The sequence below is a fragment of the Mugil cephalus genome, chromosome 5, assembly GCF_022458985.1.
Source record: "Mugil cephalus isolate CIBA_MC_2020 chromosome 5, CIBA_Mcephalus_1.1, whole genome shotgun sequence".
Classification (NCBI taxonomy): Eukaryota; Metazoa; Chordata; class Actinopteri; order Mugiliformes; family Mugilidae; genus Mugil; species Mugil cephalus.
Window position 1 is genome coordinate 15,281,846 of NC_061774.1, and position 19,809 is coordinate 15,301,654.

Below are 19,809 nucleotides of genomic sequence, written 5' to 3' on the forward strand. Positions count from 1 at the left end.
TCACGAAAAGTGTGTTACCACGAGCCCACCGCCTCCACCATTCAAATTCACAGAGTCACTGTGACGGTAAACACCAGCACACAGTTCCTCGCTTCGGTGAAGTACCACACAAACCATACGCTTCGACCTTTAATCAAAGGAGGAGAAGATCAACAGGAGTCACACTACAGAGGAGAAATAATACAGAGGGTAGGTACTGAAAAACTATTATTTGGAGACAAATACACCACATTTTCTTTACAATGGATTATATGTACATATTAAACTTGTTTTAAGCGAAACAAAAAGCTCTTTAGAGAAAGCATATACCAGTGAAACGTGATCCGCCCTTGATAGTTCTTAAAAGTTAATGTCTGCATATGTTTTATACAAAATAGATTTTCAAACAATATTTGGGTAGTGCAAATCTTTCTTAATTTTTTTTTCTTTTAAAGATTCAAGCAGGTTGATTACTTTCACAAACAGTTTTTGTGTGTGAAAAAGACAGACTCCGATCCTATTCACAGTATTTCACAATCTGACCAAAGCGGTTTAAAGAGTAAAAAAATGTGTTTAAAATCAAACAACTGTACATTTGTGTTCTCGGAGCTCCTTTACACCGACATTATGTTGAATTCATCTGTGTTTGCTTTGGTCAACTTGTAGTCAAACATTAAAGAGGCTTTTTTCTTGTGTGTGTGTGTGTGTGTGGGTGTGTGTGTGTGTGGACTGATTGCTGTTTCCTGAACGTCCAGATTATCTGGCCTGCAGAGATAAAAGTTATATGTGAATCTCGTGTATGCAAATAGCTTATATCAGAAAAAAATAAGTAAGAAAAAAAAGGAAGTTAGCACATTATATTATGTGGCGATGATAGATTATCTGTCATTTCTATTGCATATTCAATTGTCCTCCTCAAAAACGTATAAGAAACAGGATACATTTTTGAGCAAGAAGAGGCAAGTATGTGCTTTCAAATATATATATGTATATATTTCTGTTTAAATGAACAGCAGCAGCAGCAGCAGAGATTTGGATACACTGAATGTGAAAGTAACCCATGAGTAAGCCTTCTGCAGGTAATGAGGATGTTTTTTGTTTTTTTTTTCCCTCCAACTATTCTGAATAAACTGAAAAGAAAAATAAGCATCCGCCTGTCTGAGCCTAAAGGTATGAATGACGTCGGAGGCAGCCGACTCCTCAGACGTTTGAAGCGAAACGTTGCTCCTGACAAACACGGTGAAACACAGAAGCGGACACATTTTGGGGAAATCCAAACAGTTTTTGGTTCATCAACTAAACACGGACAAACTGTGTGAAATCAGACAATTGCAACAACCTGAGCATGGGAACAGCTTATAATACATAATGAGTGCTTTTATATCTGTTGTTAGGGTAGATTAGCAACACAACTATTTGACATCTTTAATATTTACCACTTTAAAGTCTTTCACATCTTTTTTTCCCAATTACTCTTAACTGACAGTTGGTCGTCTCTAATCTGTCGTCTCTTTTGAACAACATTATTTCCTCTTCGACATTCACTCAAAAAACCTGGATCAATAAACACAAACAAGTCGGGTTATGGAACACGAGGCCAAATAAACCGAGCAGACAAAGTGATGAAAACGTTGCAACACATTTCAAATTCCCACTTCTACCACACAGAAAAGGAGACGCCGACAGACCTGGATTAATGTGTGCGGTGACACAAACACGAGTGTTTACGAATAAAGCTCAGTTCTCTCTCACTAATGACATCTATCCAGTTGACTGAAGCTCTCATAATAGTAATAATAATATTAATATTAATAATATAACTCAGGACTTTTGTGATAATTAACAAGCTTCAGTGCTTGGATTCGTTTCCTCTCTCCGTACAAATACTGACCGACTTTCAGAATCGCTGAAAACAGACAAAACAGGAGTTTGGCACTGAAATAGTTCCCAGAGAATAAAGGATCCATTTTGCCTGCCTCCACCGTCAGCAATGCTTCACTTTCTCTGTGACTGGACTCTGTGAGGTGACTGAGGCTAAGTGCTTTCAAAAGCTGGGGCTTCAACTATCTACTAGACAATCAAATAAACGTGCAAAGCTACTGAAGACATCAGGACAAGGTGCCTACAGGGCGTTGAGGGAACAAGAGGGAGGGAGAAGGGGGGGGGGTCAAAGCTTACAGGGTAACAACTTTTGCCAATGTCTCTTCCAAAGTGCTGTATACTTAATAAGCTATCGTATTTAAAGAGAACAGTCTGACATTTCGGGGAATACTCTTTAACTTTCTTGCCACAAGTTAGACGAGGAGGTCGGCGCCGTTCGCGTGTTCACAACAAATATGACTTGACGGATGGTTAGCTTAGCTTTAGCATGAAGACTGGACACGGATAAACAGGTGGCCTAGGCTCTGAATAACATCTACATCTCAGTAACGTTTAGCTCAAGTGTTTTAACTCGCACAATAAAAGAGAATGAGGACAATTCAACCATCTGGACTATTTCCAGGACCAGTTGCTAGGCAACAAGAGAAGGCTTCTGGAGGCAACTTATCCGAGGAAAGAAATCATATAACCCAACATAAGATGATGCATGGTCGTTTTCACATCTGAATTGATGAGCGTTGGAGGTGCTGGTTGTAGTTTAGCTCTTCCCAGTCCTGAAGCTAAGCTAAGCTACGCTACGCTAAGCTAAGCTAACCACCGTCTGACTCCACCTTCACATTTACAAAGAAGGTGTGTAAATCTTCATGGCCAAAAAAAAAAAAAAAACTCAACGTATTTCCCTAAAAGTTCAACTATTCCTTCAAAACATTTAGCAAGATAACAGCACAAAGGCTTTCAATAAAAAATATATAAGTAGATACTTAACGAGAGCAAGGACAGTCCGAGAATCAGCTGCAGACTCACGACTGCATTTCTACCAGGCTACTAAAAAAAAAAAACTAATGCGAAGGACGGTTATTTTTCAACCAGTTTGAGTCTCGTTAAAACCACAATGATTAATCCTGACTGATTAAAAATGACACAACCTTTCAAACGCAATAAAATATGCCCTCTCTTTCGTGATTGATAGACGCAAGTATTGATCTCACTCAACTACTGGGACTACAGGGGCAGGAGTGTGGAGCAAAATGAAGACATGATCGGGCTACTTCCTACTAGAAAAAAGGGTCTAACTTCCATCTAGGGTCATACAGTAAAGACAGTATAACAGTCTTTCTTCACAGTCTTTTAAAGCCTTTAGCAGTTCCCAGTGCTCAAATCGCACTTAAGGAGTCGAGGGAGATGAAAAGGAAGCAGGCTCTGATTATTGTTATAAGAATCATTTCTACGCACAAAGGATGGACCGAGCTGCCACTTCTTTAAGATAAACACAGCCATTGGAAAAAAAAGAAAAAAAAAAGAAAAAAGGAAAACCTGCAACTGCATGTTATATAAAAAGTACAATCAACATACGAAAGTAGACCAGACAACCAGACGGTTTGGTGAGAAATATGGTAGGAAGAAAAATGACTAACATGATATTTGAAGCAAAAAAGGCACATGTTTTTTTTTTTTCCCTTTTATAATAGACATGTGTAAACCTGGAAGAGGTCGGCTTGTGGGAGAAATCATCCTTTGACTGCTGGACTTCGGTTATAAGTCCCACTGAATTAGTCGAAGCAACAAAAAGATGCTTTTAAGTGACTATAAAACAGAACCCCCCCCCCCCCCCCCCGTGTGTGACTGATAAACTTATTGTTACAGCCTCCTATGAAAACTAAAAGTGGAACATACAGTCTAAAAGCCTACTTAAGAGCATGTTATTAAGCGTTGTTACCTACTCAGGTAACAACGACCTGGAAAACTGTATAAACTGTTATAATTTGAAAATGTAGAAAATACTATCAGAACCTGTACATAGATACTTTTTCTATCTATTTTAGATATCGTTCTGAATTTGAAGGTAAGAATCCTGAGACGACGTTCACGTTAGCCTATTTCTTTTTGTGATTATCTTTTATCTTACAAACGTTTCCTATGCATGGTTACACACACACTACATCTTAGACTGTTCAACAAAACAAAAACTCTTGTGCTCGCCGTCTGGTTTCCACACAAACACCTACGCGCTCTCCTTCCAGACCTGTAAGCCACTACACAAAGTTGCATACTCGCTCCCGAAGACATCATTCACTCCTCGCCCTGGATCCTCCTCCTCCTCAGTCCTGTTCATCGTCGCTCCCCCGGGGGGTGGAGGTGGGTGGCGGTTGAGTTGGGGGTGGGGTGGTGAGGTGATGCGGTGGGATTTTAAGGCATTGTGTCTGTTACGGGTTTCAGTCATCTCTGGTGGAAGAGGAGAGGTTTGACGCTGCCGGCCTTGAATTTTGGTAACTGGTTGCTGATGATCTCCGCCAGCATCTCCGGGAACTCCACGCTCAGGGATTTATTCACGAAGGTGTAGAAGCAGAAGTTGAGCAATCCGCCGACCAGCTGCAGACACACGAGAGAGGAGACGAGATTAACACACATGCGTGTCATATCTAATGAAATGCCATTTAAAACCTCTAAAAATTCTACACCTGAGCTACAAATGTGTATGTTTTAAATTACTGACATCAATAATAAAGAGAATGATAATCAAATAGAAATAAAGATGCACCAGCAACTTCAAACTGAGGTCACTTTGAAAGCAGTACCTTTGAACATATGTTAATTATAAAAAGTGTTGCAACATAAAGTTGGAACTATTGGTGAGTATTGGCAAGGTCTTCACGATACGATACGTATCACGATACTTGAGTCACGATACGATACATTATTGCGATGTTATGATATCATGAGGTATTGAAATATTCTACATAGTTCACTGAGAAATTTAAAATACATCTTAAAATACACGTATATATGTACATCAGATGACAGTGATAATTCACTCAATAGAAACGGAGTAAAAAAACAATATTATTATTATATTATTACAGAAAAACTGGTGGTGGAGGTGCGGAAGTTGTTCGCGATTGGACCAAAACATGACTTTTTCTTTTAAAATTGATACTGTATCACAAGAAACAGACATTTTTTTCCCACCACTAGTTGGAATCTTTTCTTTAGTATCAAATTAAGTTTATTTGTCATTTGTTTCAAAGTTTCATATATTTGTTGACAAGTTAATCCTGTAGCCTAGAGTGCAAATGTTATTTTTAACTATAAAACTATTCATGTATTTCACATTAAACCAATGACTGAACTCCTCCCCTACCACAGAGGATAAAGCCACTACATTTCTTCAAGCTACAACAGCTGGTCATTAACAACTTGTCTCTGTCTCTGTACCTCATGCATGGAGTCCAGGAGCTTGGTGAGCTGGTAGAATCGCTGCCAGTTCTGGCTGGAGTTCTCCTCACGCTTCACGATGGCTTTTCCCAGCTCCTTGATGTATGACATCCGAATCTCGTCAAACACCGCCTGGCTCTTCAGGCCGTCCTTTGGCACTGTGGGAGACATTCAATGTCAACATCTGGGACAGAAACACGGGTGATGTACCCAAGTTTGTAGCGTCACACGTCACACTTCAGCTTTTAATCAGGTCTATGGAGACAAATGTCCCATATGTTTTTCCATCAGCTCGATCGTAATTATAAAGTCTGGGCACCTTTTACTTTCCTGCACTAGATTAAATTCAGGAGACAACGGGACATGGAGTCATGAACTCTACTTCCAGTCAATAACTGACTTATTTATGGCAAGTGCATGTTTGTTAATGAGTGAAGAAAGTGCTGCCGGCACATCCATTAACAACAGTGACTTTGATGAAAAAACGTGGCTCGGAGTGATGCCTTCATGAAAACTCGGTAATTCTTTATTGCAACTCAATTCCAACTAAAACACCGATATCATAGTGAGGAGAAAAAATAAGTTTGGAATACTGTCCCCGTTTGCCGGATACTGAAGTATATGCAGGAGCTATTCTTTTTTATTTTGGAAGCAGTAATTTCTGAGTTTGACAACTCCAAGTTGTCTTGAATGCAGCATCAACTGCAGCCGGATCTCCACCCACTCGACCCTACTTCTGATTGACCACTCCATTAAGAGGCGAACTGAATTGAACGCTTGAACCTGATAATGTCCCGCATCAACAAGTTTTTTTCCTAAATATATATATATATATATTTAATCACAATCAAACGCCACATGCTGGAGATCTGGCACGGTTCCAGAATACTTTAAGCCCTGCATCAACATCAACTCCTGGCATCCGGAGGCAGTAGCGGAATGAAATAATGGTATTTTGCATTAACATCACATCTGATAACGGAAGGTGTGGAGCCGTCAGGCTGCTCCGAGGCAAAAGTCTGACCTGTGCTGAGCAGCAGCAGGACCTTCATGCACAGGTACTCGTCGTGGGAAACCTGCAGTCGGACGAACTCGCTAGAAATCTTCAGCATCTGCTCACACTGGTCGGCCATGTAGGGCAGCTTCATCCGTTTTCTGAAACAGAAACAGTTCAACATGAATATACTTGTTTCAGCTTGTGTCACAGATGATTCACAACGCAGCTGTGTAGTCAGTCACAGAGACCAAGCAGTTCTGGGTAATACTTTATGAATTACATTTAACTGAGGTGTGAGGGATTATTACTATCTAATGAATATTGTATGAATAATCCTGTTTTTATTTACGTGTCATAACCTGTCATTATGAGTCATTGTGTTTGGTTAGATTAAACCAAGCCCTGTATATTCACACAAGAAAAAATGACTAAAGAGAGGGCTTTACATATTTTAAATTTAAGAAGTGGACTTTCCTAGGTTACTCCGTTGGGTGCAACCTCACCGCTAGATGCCACAAAACCCTAAACACTATTCCACACTAGAGCTGTTTTCCCAGTCCTGAGTCTAAACGACTGGAATGTCCTTAAAACGTATTAAAAAAAAAAAACCCCATCAGGTTACAAATCTAGATCATTATTCATGAAAGATGTCTTTTACAGATTTCTGCCATGATTAGATGGAAAATATAGCAGCTGTGTCTAAATTAAGTTATGGGGATGACTGGCATCAACAGATATATATTATAACCTTGTTAACTTTGAGCTTGTGATTAAGAAATGAAAAGGGCAAAAGGCTTTTTATAGCTGTGAGGTTGGTAGCTGTGCCTAGGACTTATTGCACTCAAGAGTAGAGTCTGTGAGAAGGATAAACACTTATTACTGATGACCTGGGACATGCACAGTTTGATGCTCGGGAGGTACAACAGAGAGCTGCAGTCAGTGTCATCTCTTCAACAGCGACATAAGATTTCACTTAGAGGGTCTCATGTGGACTTTCATTTTGACTACTTCAGTTGAGCCCTTCTTTTAATATCAAACTAAACAGGAGTCAGACTGAGAGTTAACCAGCACATACTCATTGATGACGAGGTCCGGTGCGAAGCAGAGCATGTTTCCATTGCACTGCTGGTAAGACCTCCAGCCCAGTCCAAAAGACATGAGGAAGAGCCAGGAGCACTGGAGCAGAGTCATCTGGTCGTCCAGGTGCAGGTTCCTGAAACCTGAGCAGAAGAACAAGGAACAGTCTCAACGTGTGACAGGACGTCAAAGTGACAAGTCAATAACCTGCATTTTCTAGAAGAATCAATCAATCATTAATTTAGCTTATATGTTTAGCACGAATAATGTTACAAATCTGTGCACGGTGGGAACTAGACAACTAGATTCTGAGTATTTGTTTTTATTTTACTTTTAGTTTAGCCGTTTTTTTTTTATTTCATTCATTCATAAAAGCAAAACAATTCAATATAAACACAAACTTTCCCAAATCTGAATGATAGAATGAAGAATAGTCTTATATAATCTGCCCCTTTACCCCAAGAATCAATTCACAAAGAACTTCAATTAAAAAATAACAACATAATAAACGTCAAATAATGATAATATAAAATAAAATAAAATAAAATAGCTGTTTGCCAACACTAACTGTCACGTTTTCATTTTAGTTCCCAAGATACAATCATGGCATACAAACAAAATGAAAAAATGAATCGTTTGTCGACCTTTCATGACTACACAATGGGTATAACAATCAAACTAACATGTTTCATTATATTTCCTTAACAAACTGTCTTTAATTGATCTATTAAATGTAAATTTTGATTTGGATTCTTTGTTCAAATTGTTCCATGAACCAATTCCTTTCACAGAAGTTTAGTCCTGCATCTTGTTTATTGTTTAACACAATATGCGGTGTACACCACTAACCTGGCAGAGCCTTGGCCCACTTGACAGCGGAGATGACCTGACGGCCTCCCAGCCTGTTGAGGGTGGTCATGAGGCGGGTGGAGGTGTCAGGCAAGGTGCTGTCGTAGCCGGCATAGATGGTATCGGGCTCTATGGCCTTCAGCAAGGATAGCATCGTGGGAACGAGTTGAGGCATGCACTTGGGTACAAGGGAACAAGCCTCGATCGGCGGAGAAGCTATCACCTCCGGCGGGTTGCTGGGCTGGCTGCCCTTTAAGCGATTCAGCTTCTTGGTTTTGCGAGCTTCGGGAAAGAAACAAGGGAGGAAGATGTGAGGGCAAGTGAGGTTACACGAGGAGAAAAGATGAACGGGACGGATGACTCAAAGCGTATCGTTATCAGTGATGCATACTTTCCAAGTTCATGCCTGCCATCAGACACTTGCGGAAGCGGCAGGCCGGGCAGTTCTTCCTCCTGATCTTGTCTATTATGCAGTCGTTCCTCCCAGCACACAGGTAATTATGCTGCCCTGTGGCACACAGGAGAGGAAAACTCATTTGTTATTAACCTTAATTGGCAACACCGGAGGGGAAATAACATGTGCTGTATCTCAGTTCTTCACTTTGTAATAATCATGTGTCAAATTAGACTTTATGTGGCAAACATCCGCTGAGCGGCTGCGTTTATTACAGTTCAGAAATAAAAATGCAGTACGGTTTTTCACCTTCTACCGCTCTCTTGAAGAAGACCTTGCAGCTGCCGCAGGTGAGGACACCGTAGTGGCAGCCAGAAGCCTCGTCAGAGCACACCAGACAGATTTTCTGAGTCCTGCTTTTTCCCTGTGCCAAGGATGTGGCGGCGCCCCCTTCCTGTCTGGAGGTAGTACTGGAGGAAGAAGAAGGTGGAGATTGAGCAGAGACAAATTCCAGGGATGCTTGTTTTTTTAAAACATATTTCACAAACAAAAACATAGCACTGACATAGACAGAATCTCACTTTCAGGAAAAAAAAGTGCTGTTTTAAAATCCAAATCATGTACGTGGACACTATGTACACCATTTTATGTAGCCTAGTCATGAATCCTGAAAGCACCCTCTGAGTTTGGAGGGTTCATCTGTGTAGTTCATATTTACAGTTCTGCACTAAACCTTAAAGAAATATATAAATAAACTGGACAAATACCCTTCACATACATATACACTTCATGAAACCGAAAGTGTTCCTTGTGCTTATTTTTCCTCAACTTAGTGTTTGGTCCAATCACGAGTGGAGAAAAGTGAGTCCCATTGTGCCCGTTTGGTTATTTAAAGCTTAAATTATCTCAAGATCTGTGGTCACATCATACATTCAGTGGTTGTCATAAACTAGCCCGTCTTGCTTTGATTGAACCGCAAACGTTTCCAGACCCAGTCAACACTGGTTAAAGATGCACTTCTTCAGAAATGCCACTAGAGGGCGTCTGGCTTTGCTGCATCCATGCGCCAAAGGTTTACACCCCCTTTCTTACCCAGTGGCCACAGCAACAACAACGCCCACAGTGAGAGGATATTGAGCCCGAGACACGCAACAACTGGGTCTGTCTGTCCATGTGTGTGTGTGCACATCTGACAAGTCTTATTCAACAGGCGCTCTGAACTTCCAGCGCACACACTTGTGCAGATTTTAGCCAGGGAAAGTTCACTCTTAGTTCTACAACTAAGAATATTAGCATGGGAGTAGGCCAGACTCCAGAAGCTAGTGGGTGTAGCAGGGTGGGAAAACCTGAGCAAAACAAAGCATCAAGTCCAGGAGTCAGGATTCAGCAGCCTAATAGAATAAAACTTAAAAATGAAACAGAAGATTATTTCTATTAAAGGCAGGCGCTCTCTGACAACACACAGAGGTCAAAACGTTTGAAGATTATGGATCCTCATTAAACTGCATGACACACTGGGAGCTTTCATTCCCATGAACTGTTCTGTAGAGTTCAAATACAACCTGGACAATGTTTGCCCAACTACTTATTTCAGGTTGGGAGATGTCAATGCCACGAAGAGAGATGCTCACTAAACGCCTACTTGATAGTCCTGCAGTGAAAGGACTTAAACTAAATTTAATAAATCTGGCTCTTTGCTTAAATAAAACAAAAAAAAACAAAAACACTTGTGCTTAAGAGCAAAACAATTCATGACTGACATAAAGAAGAAGTAGTTTAAAGATCGTTTCAAGTGCACAACCTCAGCAGAAATAGTTATAACTGCAGTGAAAATCAAATAACTCTGTTTAAAACTTGGAAATTGCTTTCATCGTTATACAACTCAAATAAATCCTACACAGATAGATTAACAGTACGCGCTGAAACTGCATTATCTGTTGATTTGTAAAGATGGTAATAGTAAACAACATCCAACTCAGCTAATGGCGTGGCCTTAGGTATTATAAAAGCTTTACTGAGACTACCAAAGAAATCACACACAAGCAGACAGTAAACAAACAGTAAAGCTACAAATTCTCAGGAAGCAGTGTTGATCATAAACACCAAGTGGCTTCAAATAAATGTTCAAAGTTGAACATTTGAACCGTAACAACTTTTAAATGTTGTATTGCAGCTTATCCCATTGCTGCTCTGGTTTATGGGGACACTCATCTCTCCCACTCAGATCCCTTCCTCATCATACTCCACGGTGGGGATAAGAGTTAGAATATCTCCAGTGCCAAGAACCTTTTAATTTTCAACCACAAGCCCCATCAAGCTGTAGAAGGGTGTGGTGACCAGCGGGGTGGGTGGAGCGGCTAATGACTCCAGAGTGATGATGATGATGATGATGATGATGATGAAGTCAGAGGGTGTGGAGGGGAAACTAGTTTGTCCTTCACTGGCTGACTGGGATGGTGTCAGCAGGACAGCTTTAGCAGAAGGCTTTAGCCTAGAAGTTCAAATCCAATTACTGCAGCCGCTATATGTTTTCAACAACAACAACAGCGACGACGATGACGACGTGAGACATCTGTCCCACATTTCTCAAAACTAAATAGGGAACCGGCCGATGACGTTCAATCAAACCATGCGCAGCAAATCTGTCTATACTGACTAAAACCCGAACCACTTTGAACTGCACCGTGATGTGAGAAGACAGAATTTCCTCTTTCTGAAACCATCTGCTGAAGTGCGTGCTCGCTATCAACAGGAAGTTGTCGCATTCCCTCCGAGTTTACTGCCGGTCACAGTCGAGCCACATAAACGCCGAGACGACACAAGACGGGCCTCAACCTCAATAAAAGGAGGAAGTCAACGGAATATCTCGCTGGGAATGTGATCAATAAGCCCGGGCTTTTGATGAGGCACACATTTACCGTGATGCTGGTGTCCCAGTGCCCTGCTTAACAATTCATTATCCCCTTTTAGCCGCGAGTGTCACGAGCAGCTCGGCAGGCCCCTAATCTAAATAAACCCCACCGCCTTTTGTCAATCCATACGAGAAGCGGTTGGGACCATCTTTGCAGTGGAGTGTTAAGTTTTCTTTTTACATGACGGATCATTAGCCTGTATGAACCTTCTGCGGAGCCTTTCATTGCAAATGTGCAAAAACATGAATCTGATTTTGTCAATACCTCTCGCTCGTGCGTGCCGCCAAAAAGGGGGCTACATGGGTTAGACCTGAACTAGTTATTTTACTGCAATAGCTATTACAGCTACAAGATGAAGATCATCACTACAAAAACATCGCATCTTCATCAAATCTCTGAGCGTGAGGAGGAGCGCAGAGGAAGTGGTCCTTCCCCGAGGTAAGAGCCACCAAAATAGAAAGGGGAACTGGTCTGCACGCTCTGAATCATTCTCACATGCAGAACAACAACAAAAGCTTCTATCAGGGAGTGAAGTTTTACTGGACGGGATTTCTCTAAAAATACCAGCTTTGTGCGCGCTCGGTAACAGCGGCGCGTCTTAATAAGTGCTCCGCATTCATAAACCATCTTCAGTCAAAAGACGCGCAGTCGGAGCAGATTAATACGACGGAGACAGAGAAACGCTTCGGTCTTACACTGACCTCAAGTGTTTTAATGGCCATGTGATACTCTGGATTCTCCCTCGCTGCCACTGTCTACAAAGAGCTATTGACTTTTCCTTCAAGCTGTATTGACAACCCTGTTTCAATGCTGGTGATATCTGTAGCCCAGAGCAACAACTACTACTTGGCTTCAAACACCGGACAAGGAAACAAAACCCAACTCATGAGCACCAGAAAAACAACCCCTAAGGATTTGAGTTTCCATATTAGTTTCCTTAATAGGAGCAGTTAGCGACTGTGTGTGGATGGGAGGCGGCTTCCTGGCCTGCGAAATGAATTGAAGGCTGACTACTGTGTAGCCCCATAATACCTTTAGCAGGATACTGCTGGATGTGGGAGGAACCCACTCCCAAACTTTGACTTTGCTGACTCAACAACAACAAAAAGGAACACAAACAATGCACAGTTATATCCTCTCAACCTCAACACGGGGGAATTTCTATGAGCCTGTTCCACACCGAAATACAAAAAAAAAAAAACGCGAATATCCAAAATGAAAAACCATGATTTCAGGGGAATCCAGTAATAATGCGAAAGCGGCTGGAATGGCTGGCATTTGATCTGGTGCATTCACTCGGCGCCAGATGTGGGGAGGCGGGAGGGAAAGTAGGTCAGAAGAGTGAGAGCTGCACGGCAGAGCTCTGTGGTCCGCCTTCCTGCCTGCCATAGCGTCCATGACACACCCACGTGCACGCACACATGCGCACACTTACACAATCGTATATAATAGACAAAGCTGACACATGTCACATACACACACACACACACGGGCGTAATCATAAAAGGTGATTTACAGCAGCTGAAAGCTTCTGCTGACAGTCAAGGTCTCTTGGTTTCAGGAAGAACAAAAAAAAAAAAAAAAAACAGAGACCGAGACAAACAGCAACAAGACGAGCAAGTGAAGGGTGCGAACTGAACTGACTATCCCCAAAGACTAAGGCGGTAAACACCGAGCCAAGACCGGGAGCTTAGAATATTCATACACCAAATATATACTTTGTATAAATACATACAACAATATATAAATGGTCCACCACAGGCCATAAACTACTCAAGTATCAAAACCAGACACCAAACCACAGCTGCTGCATCCAACAGCTGTAACGGACACAATTTGTGCAGGACCCCTAGAATCTATGGACTGGATTTAGCTGAAGCCGTCCAACAAAAGGCCCGTCACTAACTGCAGAGGTTTGATGAAGCTCTCTAATCTGAGATTAATTAATAGCCTTCGAAAATACCCTGCTCTGTTATGATGCTCAGCCATTAAAAAAAAAAAAAAAAAACACGTTTTCCCCAGGTTTCTACAATATCCTGCAAACACTGCAGCTAATAAATAAGGTCCCCAGAGACAGAACAATGCCAACTTCTGATTACAAGCAGTATTTTCCCAGGTTTGCATTTAAAATATGTTTGCAGCATATTTTACACATACTCTGAGAAACCATAAGGGGCGATAAAAATAAGCATCTGCTGTGACAAAGAAGAAAACTGCTTTAATTGCACTGCATGGGGTTTGATGACAGTCTATTTTCGAGCGGTTTCTTTTCTATGTTTTAGTAAGCAATGAGTCATAGACTGTTTCCAAAGTACACTCAGTTTTCCCGCATGGGAAACTCTCTGGAGTTTAACCACCTCATGGAGCTCGGCGTTGGCTGCGCTCTTGCCGAGGCACCGCTTGATTCAGCCCAGTCGTGTCTACACGGCGGGCCATGAGTCAGCAGGACCGAGCACCGTCTATCGGTTAGTCAGTTCATATTAGGGCTGCAGGGATTAAATGATTTCATTAATGACTGATCTGTTATTTTCTCAATCATTGTTTGCATCTTAAAATGTTAGACCGCATTATGTCAGGATTAGGGTTGGTGTTAGGGTTCGGCAGCTGTGTTCATTTCATTCACTATAAGATGAATGTAACATCCATATTATAACTGCTTGAACAGAGCGAAAATAAAAGCAGTGAAATCGTTTCCACCTTCAGTTAAACGGTCTGAAGTTTCAAGCTAAATGAAGACAAGAATCGATCTTCGTTAGATTACTTGAGACTGAATGAAATAATTTACACACGTGGGAAACCTGAACCGCAGATTACTCACAAATACGAAATATGCAAAGAGAAAACTGAAGCTACACAACGCCGCTTTGTCTGCATACGAGAACAGCTCCACACAGCGAGTCAGGTTTATTACACTGTAAATGGCATTCCTGAAATAATTACAAAAGTTACTAGCGAGCTATTCCACTAACCCACAGCACAGTGTTGAAGTCATATACAACATATTTAAAGACGTGCTATTAACTCTATTTTCCAACAAACAAAAAGTCAAACTAAAACGGTATTAATATTTTAACTTTAGCTTGTAAATCTGGGTAAATAATGCTTTTTTTAACACTATTTTGTATATATAAGAACATTCTAGTCCATTCTATTCTATTTTATTCCATTCCATTCCATTCTATTCTATTCTATTTTATTCCATTCCATTCCATTCTATTCTATTCTATTCTATTCCATTCTATTCCATTCAATTCTATTCTATTCTATTCCATTCTATTCCATTCAATTCTATTCCATTCAATTCTATTCCATTCCATTCTATTCTGTATGAGGTGGGTCAGTGACAGGCCAACGAGGAAATGCAAAGGTTACATAACACAGGCCTAATGTCATTATCCACAAGAGGAATTTGCCCTCCATACAACTCGGGTTTTATCTTCCAGTGTGATTCAATACAAAAGTCATCTCACGTGTCAAACCAGTTATTGTACGATGAGGGTGTGTATTTGCCAAAATAAGAACGGCGCTGAGCATTTCTGAAGCATGCTTCATTGTGTTTGAACAGGCCAGTCAAGTCGGAGCATGCGACTGTGATGCTTAAAAATGGACAAACGAGGGGGGGAAATTTAAAACGCCGGTGATGCGGGTGAAAGTAGATCGCGGTATCGGCGTTAGAAGCAGAAAAAGCCGGGGCTACGCCAGGTCAACATCTCAGTGCCATGCAAGGTCCTCTGAGTCAAAGTTTTAGGAGGAAGCAGCAGCTGCACGATAGCGTGAGAAGCTGGAGGAGATTCAGATCCGATGCAAACGGGCTGACAACCACAGAAACACATAAGCCAGGCGTTCAACTAATGGCAAACCGCTAAATGTCACACAGGTTGGGGCAAAAGAGCACCACACACAAACATAAGAGAGACACACAGAAATGCTAATCTTGCACACCCTTTCAGTGGGTGACCAGCCACACAAAATAGTTTGTCTTCACACCACATGCACAGACATAATCCTACTATGTTTAAACACACACGCCTCTACAGAACACAAAGACATGGTGATTAGAGTCTCATGTGTGAAATGGCACTAAGGTGTATCGCGTGTCTCTCCCCATCTGTTCCTGGTGATCGCGTAATGGAACAAATGTCTAACAGTCATGAAGATGGTACCAGGCATTATTTGCACAAGCATAACAAACATAACCAGATCTGTGCACTTGTTGACCTGGCACTCCCCTACGTGCCAATCTTTGAGCCGATCACTCCGTCTGATACTGAATCAGACAGGCATGAACATAAAACCTGACAAACACGAAAGCCTCGAAGAAAGCTGACTCTCTCACACAACCGTTGAAGACTGAGCCCCAAAGCTACATTCACTGCTGAGCCCATAAAACTCCACAAGGCCCCAAAGTGTTAACTGCACAAAAGACACTTTGTGGGGCCTTGCGCAGTACAAACACTCATTCCTCTGAATGGGGAGCAAACTGGAAACACATGAGAACAGAAACTCAGAGGCAGAATCAATGAAAGAAGAAGCCCCCTTTTCCATTTGACTGGTACAGTATAGACCGGACCATTTAAAGCCATAACTCATCCATCCCTACTGTTGAATGAACCGTCTCAGCTGCTTCACGGAGACACGTCCGCTTCAAGTGCCGGCAGCGCAGGTTTATTTATGGCTTAAAGCAGATGGAAGATGCACCCAAAATAACACCACGAGATCCTCATGATAAAAAAGAATGTAAAAGAGAGACACTGAGATATACTGAGAATTCCCCTGACGCTTTAAAATCTGGACGTCCGAACTTATGCAGCAGCCAAGTCGGTCTCCAAAAGCACCATCAGTGGGTTAACTATCTCTGGGGTTAACCCAGGACAATTTTTGTCATGATGGTGGCTTTATTTTAAATCAGGCTCCGTCGCTATGGTGACCAGCACTGCAACCAAAACCTGCAAGTAGCACACAAAAAAAAAGCCCACCTCCTCATCTATCAACGACAAGAGCCTCAGCCCCTACAGAATCCAACAAACAGCAACAAGGCCATAACAATTATTATACCTAACGTGCTCACAATCATAGAATAAATATTCTTTCTATACATACATACATGGTAGCGCCGTAAAAAAAAATTAAATTATTAATCTACACTGTTTTAACAATGTGCATTTTGTCCGTTGACGCTATCTGACAGTCCGTTAGTGTGTGAACTTGTAAAGCCGATAACAACCGGTTATCCAGAATTGTAAATGTCCGATTAGTGAAGCAAGATAATGGAGCCAAGGCTGAGCCATAAACAACACAAGTAAAACCGAAACTAATATTGTAAACCAGCATTGATGCATTTATTGACTTAACAAGAAATAAATTATATAACGATGATTTTTATTTTTTTTTTTTTGTCAGGTCGTATGATGCCCCATCTCTTATTCTGGTCCCTTGTTAACTCACCTGAGTTTATATGAACTTTCAACGTCACCTCAGTTATAACTGGTGCGTTAGGAAAGGTGAACAATAAAGACGTGTAAACAATCAGAAGCCAGCAGTTTTAATTAGCAACAACAGCTCGTCTACAATATTCCTGAGGCCTCTCCGAGTCTAAAAGTGGGCGGATCAGGAACTGAATTTACAAGTCAGTTCGCTGTATGCCGGGACAAAGGGAGATTGTCCAAACAACACCTAATCTTTACTAAATGAAAACAGCATAAGGTACAAAGTTGTTAAAATGATTGAAAATTTTCAAAAATAGCTTTTATTTGTTAATTGTTAATGTACTGTGTTTTTTTGCTGGTTAATAGCCATGGATAACTTTTGCATCAAGTGTCGGAAGGAAACGTAACTCATTAACCATTACAACATGCCATAAAATACTTTGAACCGATTAAATGTTTCACTCCTTATATTCTGTTTGAAATTATTGAGTAATAATCAGTTACCCAAAATAAGCATGCAAGGCTCATGGCCAGACTTCGAAATACTCTAGAGACCACAGGCCTGTTGCAAAAAATGGGCCAAACGGTAACACCTTTGATCTTTTAGAGAGGAAAAATAGATGTATGGTGTCACCGAAGGTGTCAAATTAAGCCCTAACTTAAGTGTAGGTTGATGAGGCTGCAACATGACACACAAGCTGCCTGCTTTTCTTACCTGGCAAAGGTTGTGGGAAAGGATGGAGAACTTGAGAAAGTCTCACTGGCCCTGTGGTTTGACGAGTTGTCCCCAATACTCTGTCCTCTGTTCCAGGGCCCTCCAATGGTTGTCACTGGAAGGAACACGCTGGTCACTGGCTTCTGATCCTTCTGCTGCTGCTGCTGCTGCTGCTGCGGCGCTTCATTGTTTCTGGGGTTGACTCCAAAGTGGTAGCTCTGTCCTCCTGATGTGCTGACCCCACAGATGGAGATGGGGTTAGTGCTGGCCATGTCTGCAGAGGACGTGCTGCTCATCTGGCAGTAGCTCTGGCCTGCGGACGTCTTCTCCTGCTTAATCACTCCTGGGGTGCAGAGCTGAATGAAGCCAGGGTCCTTTTCTTTTTTTACCAACGCGGACAAAGTGGTTGTAGGGGTTGCGGAAGCAGTTGTGGATATGCTAGACGTGGTCTGATCGGGACTCGTCATATTGTTGCCGTTGAGAGAAACTGAGACCGACTCTGGGTTGTTACTGTTCTCCACGACAACAACCTTCATGTCCCTATCCGAGCTAACGTCCACGAGCAAGGCATCGTCCGCCAGAGTGGTCAGAAAAGCGTCGTCCCCGACGTAAAAATCTGAGGGAGACCCGATGAGGTCAAAGTCTTGGAGCAGGTCCAGCGTGTTGTCGCTGAACAGCTTCTGGTTCACGTCCATGTCTTTCCCAATGTGCTCAAAGGGATGGTCGATGTCGATGGGGTCCTGCTCGCCTTTATCCATGGAGAACTCCTCCGATTTCATAGGGAAGAAGATGGGATCTGAGCCCCCGATAAGTGAATCCATGGAGGACTGGTTGATGTCTGCTATACTGGCCTCCAACTGGGGCAATCTGTCCGCCAAGGCTTGACGCCCGAGCGTTGTGGAAGTTTGTGTCTGGTACAGCTGCTGCTGCTGCTGCTGCTGAGGCCTCTGGTCTTTGGTCAGGCCCTTGGGCTCCGCACTTTCCAACAAGGAGCCACCGGTAGCACTGACAGAGGTGGAGGTAAGCTTCTCCGGCAAGGGGCTGTTGCTGACGCCGTTCGGCACCTGTCCTGGCTGCATCAGTGGGCTGGGTGGAAGAGCGACAGACGTGGCAGAGGTGATGGACATGGCACTGTGGGGAGCCACTTTCAACAGACCTCCCTCCTCGGGGCTTTCAGTGTAGACCAGTTTGCTTAAATGGTCATCTCTTCTGTATGTTATCTTCTTCACTCCTTCTTTGTCCATCTACATGTTTTGGAGGATGAGACAAGAGAGCAGCAAAAAAAAAAAACAAAAAAAACAGTAAACACACTAATAAGAGGATCAATCATCAGAAGAGCAGAAAGGCTCGCACAGCTACGGTGTGGTAGAGTTCACGGATGTTACCATTATTTACACACACACACGCACGCACACAGATAAGGTAGATACAGCTTTACTGGGGAAAGTTGCGCTCGATAGTTACCGAAGGTGAAGGCAGCCAGCTAAACTACGTTAGCTATGGCAAAAATGTCCACGAAAAAGCACCGACAGACGTATTATCCCTTTATACGGTGTAGTTACCGCGGGTGAGAATAAAGGGCGTTCAACTACACACTGCATAGAGTGGACACGAGAGTTGAACAAAGTCCGAAATATGCTAAGGTTAGCTCGTGGCTAACAGCGAAGCTAACAGGCTTCATTTTGCTCCAATGTCGTTGACACTAATGTTAGCCTCCGAGCTAACGTGCCCTTATTACTACATATTCAGCATCAAATGTGCTCACTTGCTGCATATTCATCTTATCCTAACAGATGTATCGACTCAAACATAATATAAAGTGTCATATTTACCCTTGAAATGACTGGTTGCTGATATGTGTCCACAGGTCGTCTGTCAACATTGTTTTGGTTGAAAGTGGCAGCTCACAACACGCCCGTACCGATGCTACATGGCTACATAAACAGACAAAACTCATCGGTTCATAAGCACATTATCGGCTTCCTCTCTTCCTTTCGGGTCCCGCCGGCCGTCAATTCTCACGCAAAATGTTAAATTGGCTAAGCTATGGGGATTTGTGGCTAGCCATTAGGAAAGTAGGCGCTAACCTCCAGGAAAAACATACAAAATGGAGAACTGAGCAGCACGGCGGCCCCATGGCTGACCCG

General features: G+C 42.2%; 1 protein-coding gene across 1 annotated transcript; it reads right to left on the reverse strand.

Annotated features, from left to right (window-relative positions):
* Nucleotides 1-116: 116 nt before the first annotated feature.
* On the reverse strand, nt 117-19,809 carry nr3c1 (nuclear receptor subfamily 3, group C, member 1 (glucocorticoid receptor)). Its single transcript, XM_047585526.1, has 9 exons — nt 19,495-19,809; nt 17,663-18,906; nt 8,919-9,079; nt 8,607-8,723; nt 8,216-8,497; nt 7,365-7,509; nt 6,317-6,447; nt 5,293-5,450; nt 117-4,449 (listed from the first exon to the last, which is right to left on the reverse strand). The coding sequence occupies exons 2-9, from the start codon at nt 18,904-18,906 to the stop codon at nt 4,297-4,299; spliced, it is 2,391 nt and encodes a 796-aa protein (XP_047441482.1). The 5' UTR covers nt 19,495-19,809; the 3' UTR covers nt 117-4,296.

Excerpts from the sequence above, each read along its gene's own strand:
- nr3c1 (XM_047585526.1), bottom strand. The coding sequence starts at position 18,906 with ATGGACAAAGAAGGAGTGAAGAAGATAACATACAGAAGAGATGACCAT. Across the intron at positions 5,451-6,316 it reads CCTGCTGCTGCTCAGCACAG|TGCCAAAGGACGGCCTGAAG; the intron begins GTCAGACTTTTG and ends TGTCTCCCACAG. Across the intron at positions 4,450-5,292 it reads TCCTGGACTCCATGCATGAG|CTGGTCGGCGGATTGCTCAA; the intron begins GTACAGAGACAG and ends GTGTGTCTGCAG.